Below are 16,021 nucleotides of genomic sequence, written 5' to 3' on the forward strand. Positions count from 1 at the left end.
CAGGTAGTTTGGTAGAAGAATATGGTTGTCTTTTTGTATAACAATTTAGGCTCTAAAATGGGAAGAGAGAAATGGGTTATGCTGGTGGGAATTGCTTACAAAATGAGGTGTGCTGGTGTAAATGTTTGTCTATACACCATTGGTTCTTTTCCATTTTCAAAAAAGTAAAAATATTTAGTTCTGACAAAGTTCAAAAGAACTTTGAAATGGAGGGTTGCATGGAAGCAATTTATTAAACACACACACACACACACACAATTTTCAATGAGTTCTGATTAGCTTTTACCAGTGTGCACTGGGTACAGAGAGTCTCATGATTAAACAAATTTCTGAGCAATTCCACAAAAGTCTAAATGTAAGTGAAACTTAAAGAGAAAAGTTTAGCAAGTACAGATTCATTATTACTTTGTGTTTAGCTCTTTCCCCTATGCCTAGGGATTACAAATACAAAACCATAATCATTTTCACAAGGTAAAATTTTACAATAGCTTTTGTATATTTCATACATTATTAATGATGTTGTCTTTGACATCAAAATACTGTTAGCTTCCACTCTGATTTTAAATTTATATTAACATCTAACATGACCATGCTCATGAGTAAAAGAAAACTTTATCATTCTCACAAATTCTTTGAGTATCCACACAAAATTATTGAGCAAGTTTTCTGTTTAGTTGGCACAATGCTAAGTGAGATTATAAACTCAAGGAGCGTAGTTTCATTTTCATGAATTGTATTATCATGCAATGTGCAGAATTTAATTTTTAAGCTACATGGTTTCTGCCACTCAGTAAACTGACTAGTCAAGATGGGCTCAAGGATATTTTTGTTGTTTAAAACCATTTCTTAACTACAATATTAAGTAGCAGTTCCATGCAGTATCCCAAATAATTCAAGAGGTGATATGGTAAAGATTTCACCAGCAGTAAATAAACAGATACATGATTGTCTGAGGTTAAGCTTCAAAGGAAACATCTGTCAAACCTAACACTGAAAAATGTGATCTAGCTAAACAAAGTACCTTCTACTCTCTTGTTAGCTAACTATACAGGGGTCGTCGCTGGTTGGCTTGACTTCCCCTTCGAGCAACAGGTTCATCACAACTTTTGTCAAGTAACTGCATGTTCCTCTTTTCCCCAGTGGTGGAGTGTTGTAAAAGGAAGTCATATCATCCTGCAAAACAGTAAGCAAATGGGCAAGAGACATGAATAGGCAATTTTCAGGTAAAGAAATCAAAAGTATCAATAAGCACATGAGAAAGTGTTCCAAATCTCTAATAATCAGAGAAATGCAAATCAAAACAACTCTGAGGTATCACCTCACACCTAGCAGATTGGCTAAAATGAAAGAAGGGGAGAGTAATGAATGCTGGAGGGGATGTGGCAAAATTGGGACATTAATGCATTGCTGGTGGAGCTGTGAACTGATCCAGCCATTCTGGCTGGCAATTTGGAATCATGCTCAAAGGGCTATAAAAGAATGCCTGCCCTTTGATCCAGCCATACCATTGCTGGGTTTGTACCCCAAAGAGATCATAGATAAACAGACTTGTACGAAAATATTCATAGCTGTGCTTTTTGTGGTGGCAACAAATTGGAAAAGGAGGGTATGTCCTTCAATTGGGGAATGGCTGAACAAACTGTGGTATATGCGGGTGATGGAATACTATTGTGCTAAAAGGAATAATAAACTGGAGAAGTTCCAGGCAAACTGGAGAGACCTCCGGGAACTGATGCAGAGCGAAAGGAGCAGAGCCAGAAGAACCCTATACACAGAGACTGACATTCTGTGGTAAAATCGAATGTAATGGACCTCTGTACCAGCAGCAATACAATGACCCAGGACAATTCTGAGGGATTTATGGTAAAGATGCTGCCCACATTCAGAGGAAGGACTGCAGGAGAGGAAACATATAGGAAAAACAACTGCTTGAATGCATGGGTTGGGGTGGACATGATTGGGGATGTGGACTCGAAACTACCACACCAATGCAACTACCAACAATTTGGAAATTGGTCTCGATCAAGGACACATGACAAAACTAGTGGAAATGCGCATGGGTAGGGGGGGTGCGGGGGGGGGGTTGAAGGGGAAAGGAGGAGCATGAATCATGTAACCATGTTAAAAATGAATATTAATAAATGTAAAAAAAAACAGTAAGCAAACAGTGTGGTTTTATTTTATAGAGGACTGATAGTATAAATGTCACAATCAAGCTGGGCGTGTGTGAGTGTGTGAGGGTGTGGAACGACAGCATGTGGATATCAGCTGGCCATTGATTAAGCATATATTATATGCTTAGTGTGTACGTGGCACTGTGCTAAGTGCTGAGGATACAAAGAAAGTTCTTGCCCTTGGAAAGCTTACAGCCTAATGGAGGAGAGGCAAAATACAAACAATATGTCAAAATAAGCTATACGTAGGATAAATGGGAAATAATAAACTTATCAACAGAGGAAAAGCCTTAATATTAGGAGGGATTGAGAAAGACTTCCTACAGATTTTGGGATTTTAGCCTCAACTTGAAGTCAAGAGGCAGCAATGCTAGCTATTACTGTTGTTATTATTATTATTATTATTATTATTTCTCAAGTCTTTGCCTTCTCATGTTCTGAGCCATCTACAGAGCAAAGATAAGTCACTACATTTTCAGTAGTTTCCTGTTTACTGATCATTTGTGTTTCCTTAAGTAGGTATTTCTGCAGATAAGTAGAAAGTATATTAAACAGGGAGCCTCAAAAGGGTTATGTTCTATAACAGCAGAAATCCTATTCCCAACATCCTATCACCCAGAATTTAATTTAGTAGCCTCCCCAAAACTATGGCTCTCCCATATAACAAGTAATTGTAACTGTAAAGGGGCTTTTTTCATTTCAGATGGCTTTCAAAGTTTCACAGACTATTGCTTAAATACAAAGTGATGCTAATTCTTCATCCTTCTGGTATAGGAAAACATAACTACCTAGAAATTGAAGGCCATTTAAAACATGCATGACACTGGCACTTCTGTGAATCTGTTCCATGGATTAAATGTTTGTTCAGGAATTGAGAATTTGGATGACATCATGCTCTGCAGTTTTTCACTTACTTCACAGTAACTTCACAGTACTTCACTTACTTGTTTTTCAGCTTCCTTTAGTATGCTCTGGTCTTTCTGAAAATCATCAAATGCTTCTTTAACTAATTTATCCAAATCCACTTTATCTTGGAATTCTAGTTCAGGGTTTCTTTCCAGTACAATTGATACAACCATTAATAGCTAGAAAAGACAAAAGCATTGAGTCTGTTTTGTGCCACATAAAAATAACCTGTTCCAGATGCACTTTTATGAAATTCACAAGTGCACTATCTTTTGAGATTGTCTGCAAAATTCTAAAAGGCCGCTTGGGAAATTTTTCTAACCCTGAATGCAGATCATTAAGTCCTTTCAATGTGGAGGAATTTTTAATTTTCTCAAACCCACATGAAAATAACTTCCCTTGATCCTGAAGACAATATACTAAACTCTAAGACTTAGAGACCAGTAATCGGCACACAATGTCAGAACTCTTTATAGGTTTTTGGGGACATCTTGTAACTGGAAAAAGGTGACTAATTAGGTAGATTTCAGTGCCTTTTGACATGGAGAATTAAATTCAATTTAATATTTGCTTATTGGGTACAACAAATAATATGTTAAAGCCACAAGGGAATGGTTAAACAAAGTTGAGTGAAGGAAGCCAGCTTCATAGAAGGGAAATTTGGCTAGAAGCAAAGCCATATTAGGTGCATTTTATTCAGTTTGGGGATATAGATGTAGGAGAAGAAAATTGTGTTACTACAAATAGGAAGCCTTGGGCCTTAATATCCTTACTATAATTAATGTGATTCTGTAGGAGGTCATTTCCCCACCCCTTCCAAATGAGGTTTCTGCAAAGTAAGACTAAAGGTACCTGTACTGGTGTCCTGCACCTAAATGTGCTTATCTAAGAACACCATGTAATGCAAATGTAAAGATCCTATTTGTTTAATATTTTTATTCGATTGTTTAGAATATATTTACTTGCATTAGTACTATGTGGTTTAAGCTGCAAACCATTAGAGGAAAGGAACTGTCTCTGTGTTGTGCCTGTTGTTACGATTAAGCCACACTGAGCTTCTGTGGAATTAGACTGAAATTCATCTGGCATCCTGCATCCAATATATATTAGCTGTGTTACCATGGGAAAATCACTCGACCTCTCAGTTCCTTTAAGATGCTAAGTTACAGACAAGTTGCAATCTGTATGGATGGAAAAAATTTCCACATTGGGGATTACTAGCACTGATAAAAAACACAGTCTGGACCAAAAAAACCTAGAAAAGAATCAAAGGCATGCCATGGTCCTATACCAATACCATGCAAGCACCTGAGGATTGCACAAGGGGGTTCTTAGCTATCCTGGGGAAAAGAAGACCAGTGAAGGGATAGGACCAGATAATGTTCATGGTATACAGGACAAGAGAGTTGCTCAACTCTTCACTTGATTTCTTTGTTAAGGAAAATTATTTTCACACTAAAAAGACAATAAACATTGTTAATAGGGATTTGAAACCCAATACAAATAGTGAAAGAATAGAGCTTTTGTTGTTTAGCTGTTTGTCATATCTGATTCTTCATGACCTCATTTGGGGTTTTCTTGGCAAAGATACCAGAAATGGTTTTTAACATTTCCTTTTGCAGTTCATTTTACAGATGAGAAAACTGAGGAAAATGTGGCTAAATGGCTTGCCCAGGGTCACCCAGCTAGTAAGTGTCTGAGGTCAGATTTGAACTCAGGATGAAAAGCCTATCTGATTTCAGACCTGGTGCTCTATCCATACACCACCTAGCTGCCAAAATAATAATGTGTATCTAGCTCTTCTCTTGATAAGTTTGTCATCAAACTCACATAAACCATATCCCCCGGTACTAAAAGAACTGGCAGATATGAAGAAAGCCAGTCAGTAATCTTTGAAAGACCATGGAAAATGGGAGAGATGCAGTAGGACCTGAAAAAGACAAATGATCAGATTTTTTAAATGGAAAAAAAAAGTGGATTTTGTGAATTAACTATATTACATGTCGGTAAGTTCAGCTTTGATTCCTGGAAACATTCTATACTGTTTTATTAAAGGGAAGTTTATTTAATCATTGGAAAAAGTCAATCACCAAGAGCTCAGTGAGGTTTCATGTAGAACAGATCATGTCAACCATAGCTTCTTTCTTTAATTTTCAAGATTAATAGACTGATAGATCAGAAAGATGCTACAGATATAGTTTACCTAAAATTTAACAAATTCCTTTTACTGTGGAAATCCTTTTCTTTACAAAGAAAACAAGGTAGGAATTGAGTAGTCCTAATGTCATGTTGTCCACAAACATCACCCAGTCCTCTCCCTTCATTGATCTTTTCTCCAGGATAGTTAAGAATCCTTTTGTATTGCTCTAGCCCTTCTTAGGATATTATTGTAGGACCATGACATGTTTTTGGTTCTGCCTTTGACGTTGTAATGGATCTTTTTTTTTTTTGCCCATACCATGATTTTTATCAGTGCAAGGAACCCCCATTGTGGAAACTCATTTTATTAATACAGGTCACAACTTTTCTGAAACTCAGAAGTTTGAATCTTACAAAGACTCTCATGCTATTCTTGTGGACAAGATAAAAAGATATGAACTTAATACTAGTAAAATGGAATTCTTTAAATGAAGAAAACCAGAGTCAATTTATTAATAGTTCAATTTCAAATTTGAGGTAGTCCTCAAATATGAGAGTACTTTACTTTTGTGGTGTGCCCAAATGATCTGTGATTTGTCTTGAATAGTTATAGTTTAAGCATGGATTTGAATAAAGGCATAGATGACATGCTTATCAGACTGATAAATCACATAGTTAGGACATATAGGTAATATGTTGGACAACAGTCAAGATCCAAAAATAATTTGAAGGAATATAATAATGGGCTAAATGTAATAAGATGGAATCAAATAGGGACAAAACATGGCATAAAAAATTAACCTGACATCTATAATATAGAGGTGGAATATAGCTCAAAAGTTTATCATCCATTTAAAAAGTGGTCTGAAGGTCTTGGTGGATTTTAATTTTAATTTATATCAACACTGTCACATGGCATTCAAAAATGCTAATGTAATCTGAGGCTACATGGAGAGAGCCATGGTATCCAGGACCATGCCACCATCGCACATCTAGAATATAATATTTGGTTCCAGGTATTCTATGAATAACACTGATTGACAAATCAGATGGTAACCAAGATGGTACATGGCCACAAAACTCATTATATTAATCAAAGGATTGATTGAGAGAAATGGGAATGCTTAGACTGGAAAAGAAAAGATTAACAGGGACATGACAGGTGTCTTTAAATATTTCAAGGCCTATTTCATGGAAGATGTATTAGATTTTCTCTGCTTCTCCCCAGAAGGCAAAACCAGAAGTACTGAAAGCTGTAATGAGGCAACTTTAGATCTGTAAAGAAAAATGTCCTACTAATCAGAGCTGTCAAAAATGCATAGAGAATGCACTTAGTGCAGTAGTTTTCTTGTAGGCCTTTGAGCAAAAGTTGGTTGACCACTTATTTGAATGTGTCATACTATGGATCCCTACTTAGGTATGGTTTGAGCCATATGTTTTCTGAGGTCCTTTCCAATTCTGAAATTCTTTTAATTTGTGTTGATTGTTATGGTGGCTAAGGGTGTTTAGCTGTAGAAAAAGCAGTAGCAGTTAGGAGCAGGGGGAAAATGGTTGATAGGTTGCTGGGCCAAAGAACTCTTTGTTTTTAGGATTTTACTTTGACATAAGTAACATATCTTTAGAACTGCCTGGTGTTATCACTGCTAATGAAAAAATATCCTTGAAGCTGAGACATAAAAAAAGAATCACTGGACATAAGTGGATCTGGAGAGTAAAGGAAATGGTACAGCTAGGTGGTTCAGTGGATTGAGAGCCAGACCTAGAGACAGGAGGTTATGGGTTTGAATCTGGCCTCAGACAATTCCTTGCTGTGTGACCCTGGCCAAGTCACTTAACCCCCATTGTCTAGCTTTTACTGCTCTTCTGCCTTGGAACCAATACACAGCCTTGATTCTGAGGGTTTTAAAAAATGACCAACTAGAGAGTAAGGGAAAAGGGAAGCAGGGCAATTATCATTCAGAAATTCATAGTAATTCCAATCACTGGATATAGGTGAAGATTACTGGATGGAGGTTACCCACTGATAGGATATGAGAAGAGTCTGTTCTCCAAAGTTTGGACTGGATTTTTGGAGAGTATATGCTAATGATATTGGGTATGCCAATGACATTATAATGAAAATAAACAATAGAGTACCTTGGACCCTATTTGAATAGCATTTGTAAAAGGTTATTAAGGGAAGAGTGATGCCACTGTGTGTCATGGAATGGGAGGAAGGAGGAATGTAACTAGGTGAAGATGAAATTGGAAATGGAATATTCTCCACAGCTGTTAGTCAGAACTATGTGGGTCAATAAAGCATTTATATAAACCCAAGCTTTCTCTCTACATTATTTCCCCATAACAAAGGGAAGTCTAAGAATAATAATGATACAAAGGGGAAAAAATTCTAGAAAGTTAAAGTTTTAATGAAGGAACCCCAAATGCTCCTATAGATGTAAGCAGAGTTGAAATGATGGAAAATTTAACAGTGCTACAGTATCTAGAATAAGCCCTGTTCCTACATGAGGTACACTCAACCTAATCAACATCAAATTTCTCTACCGAGCGCTCCTAAGTGTTATGACATTTGGTGTGGAGCCATTGAGAACTGATGGTATGGAAAAGGGTTATATACTTTCAGTTCCTTCTAGGGCTTCCCCAGCTTCTGCCTATAAAGGGAAATGGAAGCTACAACCCAACAGAAACAACATGGCAGAGTGGGGGGAAAAAACAAAACAAAAAGTGGATTTTGATTTAAAAGACTAAGAGCTGAATCTCAGTCCTGCCATTTACTTCTTAGGCAATAGCTGCTAATACATGGTAGAAGAAAAGTCTCCTTCCCTTCCCCCTCCAACTTGTAAAAAAAGAGTGGCTTAGGTTACATGGCCTCTAAAATCCTGGAAGCCTTTACTTGGATGACTATTTCCCCAATCCCTGGTGAATGAGGGAGGAGGCTAGTATTGCATGAGACAAGGCAAGTTTAGCAGTGACATGTTCACTATATACTCAACAGTATATGTGTTCTGACTTTGTGGAGAGGGGAGATAGTGGCTTCTCTAAAAAAGGAGGTAAAATGAAGTTAATATTTTTTTTTTATTTGCCTAATTCCTCAATCATGGCTGTATTCCATATGGGAGCATATCATGTTTTTAAATGGTATCACATGTATTTATACATACATGTCCTTTAAAAACAACAGTTCCTGTCATATGTGTGACAAACTTTGATTCATTCCTTCCAACCTTACTGTGAGTCTATGAAACACTCCTTGTGGGCTTGCTTTTGATCCGTATGTTACTGAGAAGACAGGTATCTGTGACTAAAAAGTCTTTTCACTCTGAAAAAGCTTGACTTAATGTTGCTTTGCTTATACTTGTGTATGCATACTTATACTTTGTAACATAATTCACAAAAAGGTTGAAAACATTTTGCAATTTGCTATTATCATTCTCTTTTTTAAAGGTAAAGCACTCCTCTTACTTGTCAAAATTTTTTTTGTCAAATTCCCATGCTGTTTTTTTATGCTTGTTTTTAGTGAGTTCAGATAATTCTTCATTAGTACATGGACTTTTAAAATACAAACCTCTACAATGATTTGTCTGTATTTGGGTTGGTCGATATTTCCCAATATGTCTTCAACAAGAAGGGAGAAATTCATTTCATACATGGTCATATCTGACAAAGTTGGTTGCTGAAAAAGAGAATAAAAATTAAGATTCCATATCTACTATTTCATAGTGATTTTCAGTTAATGAAAGTATTCCACTCTCTAATCAGTATTTTTTTCTTTCCATGAAAACTTAGAGAGTATAACCTTTGATATTAAACATAGAGCTGTATTTTATGGCCATCCAATACTGAAGTCAACCTCCTAAACACTATGTTAAATTAAAATTCTTGGGGCTATCCCCTAAGGTCCTTCTCAATTCTGGAATTCTGTATTTGATAGAGAATTACCATTTTATTAATGTTTTAGTAGAAAGCACAATATTAGAAAACTGCTTCCATACACAAAAAGAAACCCTGAAAATTGAGACAACTAATTGGGCATTTTATTGGTTTTCAGAATTAACAGAAGAGGTTTAGCTTGCTGCTCAACTTTTGCTTGTAAGTCTCTTCCATTGAATTTGCATCATTCTAATGAAAGATTGTTTCTATGAGGACTGCATAAAAAAATGTGGCAAAAAGGCTGATTTTCAGGAATAGCAAATAAGCACAGAGAAACAAAATGAAATTTTTCCACATCAGATCTGGTGGATCTGAGAAGGTAAGAAAGACCAAGGGCCGAAGTCTTCCCAGACTCCTTATATCAAGATAAATGAATACAGAAAACACAAAGCAAATTTATCCTGGTAGGGGCTGAGCCTCCTCTAAAGGAACCTAGGCAGAAAGCAGACAGATGTGCCAGACTTATTACTTGAGATGGCAAGATATATTTATTTATTCTCATTTCATATGATCACTTACTGCAAATTTACTGATAAGCCTAGTGAAGTTTACATATACTTTCTATTCAAATGGGACCCAGTTAAAAGATCCCAATCAAATCAACTTGTCAGCCAGACTGTTTTGCTCAGTATTACACTAACTCTGGTCTAGATTTCAGATAAGATGTTAGAAATTTAAGATGATGAAAACCAAAATGATTCCGGGTAACAATTGCTGGAGCTGCATGAAACTGTTTTAAAAGGAAAAGGGCTCTTCTTGGTTTACCTCCATTTACTTGAAAGAAAAAATGCTATCATATGAATTAGGTTCTTCTAAATCAATCTATGCACCATGTGACTATGGCAATTGAAGTCAGCAAAGAAATATTACTCACTCCTGTTGTCAGAAAGGAGACCACTTACTTAGCACAGGAACAAGCTGAGTATAACTGCATCATTTACTGGGAAGTTTAAGTGGTTTTGTACATGGAGCTGAGGAAACAAGGAGGCAGGATCATCTATTTCTATTGAATGCATGCATCTCTATGCATGCATACTGACTAAGGGAAAAAAACAGATCCTCATATTTAGAAGACTATGCTTTCTACTCAAATGTGACCAAAAAAAGTCACAAAAGCAACCAAATAAATAATACTGTGCTGAATGCATTAATATTCATAAGTCTGCTTTAGCAGCACACAAGAAGAATCACACAAATAAACATGACCTTTGACTCAATAATTCCAGTGTTCCACTATACCTTACATTGTCATCACAAAGAAAAAAAAGCAAAGCTATTCAAAGATAAATTTAGCAATTTATCTGTAATCACAAAGAATTATAAATAGCTTAAATATCCAACAGTCTTACTAGGATTCCATTAAAATGGAATGCTACAATGATAAACATGAGAAATATTTTAAAATGTGTAATTATTTATGTGAAAAAAGAATCATAAGAATAGTATATACACCATGACTATATGAAAGGAAAAATTCATGCACAACTACAAAGACAAATGAACACAACAAAGGGATATAGAAGAAGTAACTAATAAGCTGTCAAGTACAGAATGTGCATAAAAATTCATTTTGGAGCATAAAGGGTTGTAAATGTGTGTCTCTTTGGTTTTGTTGCTTGAAGTAAAGTGCATCATAACTTATTTTTAAAATAAAAGAATAAAAACAATCTATCGTAACCTAGAACAAATACTCAAAGATTCAGCAAAAGCTGAAATAAAAATAACATCCAGAAATATATTTAAAAATAGAAACATAGTATTCTATTTTAAAATATATAATTATTCAGTTATGTATGTATCATCATCATAATCATCATTATTTTCTATCAATTATGTGGTCAGAATTTATAGCCAAGTTCTTAACTCCATAGTTACTTCTCTGGTATACAGGAATCACAAAAACTTTAAATAGTTAATTTTGTACCCAAAGTATGAAGTTTCATCTAGGTAATTAGTAGTTCCTTATTCACAGTGTCTGCCACAATTTGTCTTAAGAATATTCCCTCCTTGGGCAATTTGGAATTATGCCCAAAGGGCTATAAAAACAATGCATACCCTTTGATCCAGTAATACCACTACTAGATCTGAATCCCAAAGAAATAAAAGGAAATGAGAAAGGACCTGCTTGCACAAAAATATTTATAGCTGCTCTGTTTGTGGTAGAGAATTGGAAACTAAATAGAGATTCTATCAATTGGGGAATGGCTGAACAAATAGTGGTATATGATGGTGGAGTACTATTGTGCTGTAAGGAATGGTGAACAGAATGAATACAGAAGGAACTACCCGAACTGATGGAGAGAGAAAAATATTACACACAGTAATAGCAAGATTAAGTAATGACCACATGTGATAGACTGATAGACAACTATTGTAAGCAATACAATGATCCAGGACAATTCTGAGGGACATATGACAAAGAATGCTATCCACCTCTAGAGAAAGAACTTGTGGAGTAGCAATGCAGATGAAAGCTTTACAATTTTTCACTTGTTTATTTGGGTACATATTTGGGTGGTTTTGGTTTTACAAGATTATTCACTTACAAAAATGAATAATAGGGAAATTTTTTCCATGATATTAAATATGTATCCCATAATGAATTGCTTGCCAGTGTGGGGAGGGGGTAGGGAAGGAAGGAAGGAGACAATTTGGATCATGTGACTTCTGAAAACTTATGTGGAAATTTGTTATTATGTGTAATTGCTATTAAAAAAAAAAGAATATCCCCTCCTTAAAGGACCTACTTGCACAAAAATATTTTGAGCAGCTCTTTATATTGGCAAAGAACTAGAAACTGAGGAGTTGTTCATTCATTGGGGAATGGATGAACAAGTTGTGCTATACGGTTGTAATGGAATATTATTAAAAAGAAATGATGAATAGGATCAGTTCAGAAAAACATGGAAAGGCTTATATGAACTGATGCAAAGTGAAGTGAGCAGAACCAGAAGAATTAATAATAATAATAATAATAATAAAATAAAAGAAATATACAATGATCAATTGTGAAGGACTAAAGTATTATTAGCAAAACTAGGCCCCAAGATAATCCCAAGGGACTCATGATGAAAAATGCTATCCAAAGTCAAAAAAGGAAATATTGGAATCTGATCCCAGATGAAAACATATCATCTTTCACTTTTTTCTTCATGAATTTTTTATTGTATGTGTGATATGTGTATTCTATCAAAGCAAAAGGAATATGGAAATATGTACTGAATAAAAGCACTTGTATGACCCATAACAGGCCATTTACTAGCTTGGGGTAGGGGAGAGAGGAAAGGAGGGAGGGAATCTGAATTGCAAAATTTCAGAACACATTTGTAAAAAATTGTTTCTACGTGTAATTTATGAAAAAAAGAAAAAAAGAAAATGATCATGCCTACATACACACACACACACACACACGTTCCTAACATACTTTATTAGAACACATGAGTAGATAAAATCTCTCATTAATGGAAAAAACTCATGAGAAATTAATCATGGGCATGTAAGCTTTCCTTACTTTAAGGAAAAATTATGTAAGAAATTCCAGAAATATACAAATGGATAAACTAAGGAGTAGGTGGTTATTGTGTGAGAAGTTACCAAAAGGTTCCTTTAAACAGAAAAGTACATAACATATACAAACGCAACTTTACTTAGAAAAGTGAAATGTATGTAGAACTATTCAAATCTATTTTATAAAGCATTCACTTTTCAATTGAAAAAGAAAAAAAACCACTAACTCAGATCAGCAGGAAACAGCCCAAAATAATGTGCTAGATTCTTATTTTTCAGTATTTCCTCTTTCTGTATTCCTGGAACCTTTCCTTTAAATGCAGTTAAAATTCCAAGAGTAGAAAGGTTATTTGTGCTGTAGACAGGGAGGGGGTGGGGAAGAATCCTCACTTCTTTATTGTCTTGCCTCACCAGAGAGATCCCATACATAAATACATCAGGACTTTACCTGGGGCAAATGCTTTCCAGCTACAATGATACCATTGGGTGTTCTCTCCAGGATCTGCCACACCCTGTCATAGAAACCCATGGGTGTTCTATTTAGGGATCCATCAATTTGACGCCTGTTCAACCAACATCTGCAGACCAAAGAAAAACGCTTCAGGTTTCAAAACCAAACTTGTTCTACTCTGATACCAGCCTTGCTATATGGATTAATTGTGCTAGTAGAGTGAGCAATAAAAGACAAAATCCATCAATGATGCATATCTACTATGTCTTCCTGGCAACAATAAATATTTTATAGCAAAAACAGAGCTTGTGGGAGACCAAAAAAATCCCCAAGACCTTAAAAAATTTAGTAGGTGAAGTGTTATTCTTTAGTAAGGTACTAGGCTTTCTTACTAAATGATCTAAAGATTTTTAACTTTTAAACTAGTGGATTTTTAAAATAAGAAACAAAATATTTACATAAACAAATTTCATGAATAGCACATCCATGAATTCAGAATTCTATACAGAGAAAATATAACAAATATACATTTGAGTTAAACTTTTTCATAGTTTACTTCTGTCTAAAAATAGTGATACTTTCAATTCCAGAAAATTAACATTATGATATAACAGAAAGAATATTCATCTGAAGTAAGGAGACCTGGGTTCAAGTTCTGGTTCTAATACTTCCTGGCTATGTTGACTCTAGAAACATAATTTTACCTTTCTGAAACTCAATTTTCTCATTTGCAAAATGGGGATACTAAAGCTTGCCCCACCTAGCACAGTCTTACAGTGAGAAAAGAAAGCCCTTTGTAAACCTTCAAGTGCCACATAAATATTGAATGCATTATTATTATCTCTTCATATTACAATTAGCAAACAGTCACTTACACCTCAGGGTTTCCTGTCCAAGTTAAGTAAGTACTTATTTTTAGTAACATACTTCAGTACTTTGAAAGACCTATGACTTCATTTGTGTAGATGTTTTCTACAACCTCTTCCCAATGGTGTAGATTGCTTTGGACAAAATTATTTACAACTCAGTGATGACTTACTGTCTGGTAAAGCAACTCTCTACACTTGGGCTGGTTCTTTAAATGAAATGCAAAAAGCCTTTGTATCAAGATGCACAATGAAAGCCTCACTGATGACTAGAGGCTTCTGGAGCTCTAATTTGGCAGGCAATCTCCCAATGTCATCCCATGCTATAAAGAGGCACTGAAGGAAGACTTTGGTGGTAGGCTAAATGACACAGTACTGAATGCAATAATAATAAATAACTAGCATTTATACAGTAGTTTAAGGTTTACAAAGTCCTAAACCAAATCTCATTTGATCCTTATGACATCTCTGGAGAGTATGTGTTATTATTATTCCCATTTTATAGTGGATAGAGACCAGGTATAGAAAAATAATGGGAGTAATAAGAACCCGTAGAGAAACCAGGAATTCAATCTGACATGACTTCGTGGATGAAAAATTGATGCAAATACCTTATTTCACTAAAAAGGTTCAAGATTATGAAGTTAACCTGGTATAGAGATTTCCATTTCTTTTTTGTTTTTCAAGTTTTCGTCCACAAAATGAGCAATATGGAAAAATGTCTTATATTACTGCACACATAAAATCTTTACCAAATTGTTTGCTGTCTCAGGGAAAGGATATGAAGAAGGGGAGAATTTGGCTCAAATTTTAAAAGCATAAAGGTTAAAAATTGTTTTGACATTTAATTGAGGGAAAAATATTAACTAAAAAAAATTTAGAGCACTCTTAACCTTAACAGGAGTCCTATAATCTCATGAGATATTTCAAACTAGATGTCCCATAGACATCTTAAACTTACTATGTCTGACCTGAACTGATTTAACTTTCACCCAATTCTTTGTCTCTTCCTAATTTCCTTATCATTGTTGAGGGTACCCTCCTAGTCACCCTGCCTCACAACCTCAGTATCATCCTCAACTTCTCATTCTTTTAGTTCCCAACCCCATATCCAAATCTATTGCCAGGTTCTGTCCATTTTACTGTCTTGCTTCTCACATGTGCCTCCTCCTCTCATCTGAATCTGCTATTTCTCTGATGCAGATCTTCATCATATTGACATGGGCATTGTGCAGAAATGGCAGGGACCCTGTACCCCTTAACTCAGGCAGGCTATAAACAGGGAAATTCCCTTCCCCCTTCCTGCCCTTGTGACTCCTGAGGCAAAGACCATTATCCTTAGACTTCCTTAAAGTTAAGATAGACCAAAGAGATACACCTCAGGGCCCTGAAGGTCTCAGACTGAAACCCCCTCTTCCCATCCCCTCGGCCCCCACCCCCACTGAATGCCTGAGTGTTAGGACTCATATCCACACTACTAGAAAGAATATATAAAAAGCCCAGAATTGGGGGACTGGAGCTGTTCCACTCATGCTGTCTTGCTGGCCATTAATCCTATCTTACTAATAAATCTTTCTTTTTACTTTTTTTTTTTTTAAACCCTTGTACTTTGGTGTATTGTCTCATAGGTGGAAGATTGGTAAGGGTGGGCAATGGGGGTCAAGTGACTTGCCCAGGGTCACACAGCTGGGAAGTGGCTGAGGCCGGGTTTGAACCTAGGACCTCCCGTCTCTAGGCCTGGCTCTCAATCCACTGAGCTACCCAGCTGCCCCCTTTCTTTTTACTTTTAAGCTAATCTTGGAGTCCTCTCATTCTTGAGAAAGGTTTCCTTCCTGAACCCAGGGGTTCACCATTTGCACCCTTATAACAATATCATACTTGAATGATTGTAATAGCATTTTGGTGGGTCTCCTTGCCCCAAATCTTTCTTCATTCCAATTTATGATCACTTAGCTATTCAAGAGATCTTCCTAAAGCACAGTTCTGAACTGACCATGTAATAGTAGCCTCTCATATGTCAGTAAACTTGATTAGTTCTCTACAAACTC

General features: G+C 35.8%; 1 protein-coding gene across 2 annotated transcripts in view; it reads right to left on the reverse strand.

Annotated features, from left to right (window-relative positions):
• Positions 1-207: 207 nt before the first annotated feature.
• The window catches only part of PHKB (phosphorylase kinase regulatory subunit beta), a 231,915-nt gene continuing 216,101 nt past the window's right edge, over positions 208-16,021 (reverse strand). For both annotated transcript variants that reach the window (XM_044664172.1, XM_044664174.1), the window contains exons 28-31: positions 13,105-13,234; positions 8,785-8,892; positions 3,119-3,259; positions 208-1,173 (exon numbers count right to left, since the gene is read on the reverse strand). In XM_044664172.1, coding sequence (XP_044520107.1) covers positions 1,036-1,173; positions 3,119-3,259; positions 8,785-8,892; positions 13,105-13,234 — 517 coding nt within the window. In that variant the 3' untranslated portion in view covers positions 208-1,035. The remainder of the gene's footprint in view (positions 1,174-3,118; positions 3,260-8,784; positions 8,893-13,104; positions 13,235-16,021) is intronic.

This window comes from Gracilinanus agilis, chromosome 2 (genome assembly GCF_016433145.1).
Source record: "Gracilinanus agilis isolate LMUSP501 chromosome 2, AgileGrace, whole genome shotgun sequence".
Classification (NCBI taxonomy): Eukaryota; Metazoa; Chordata; class Mammalia; order Didelphimorphia; family Didelphidae; genus Gracilinanus; species Gracilinanus agilis.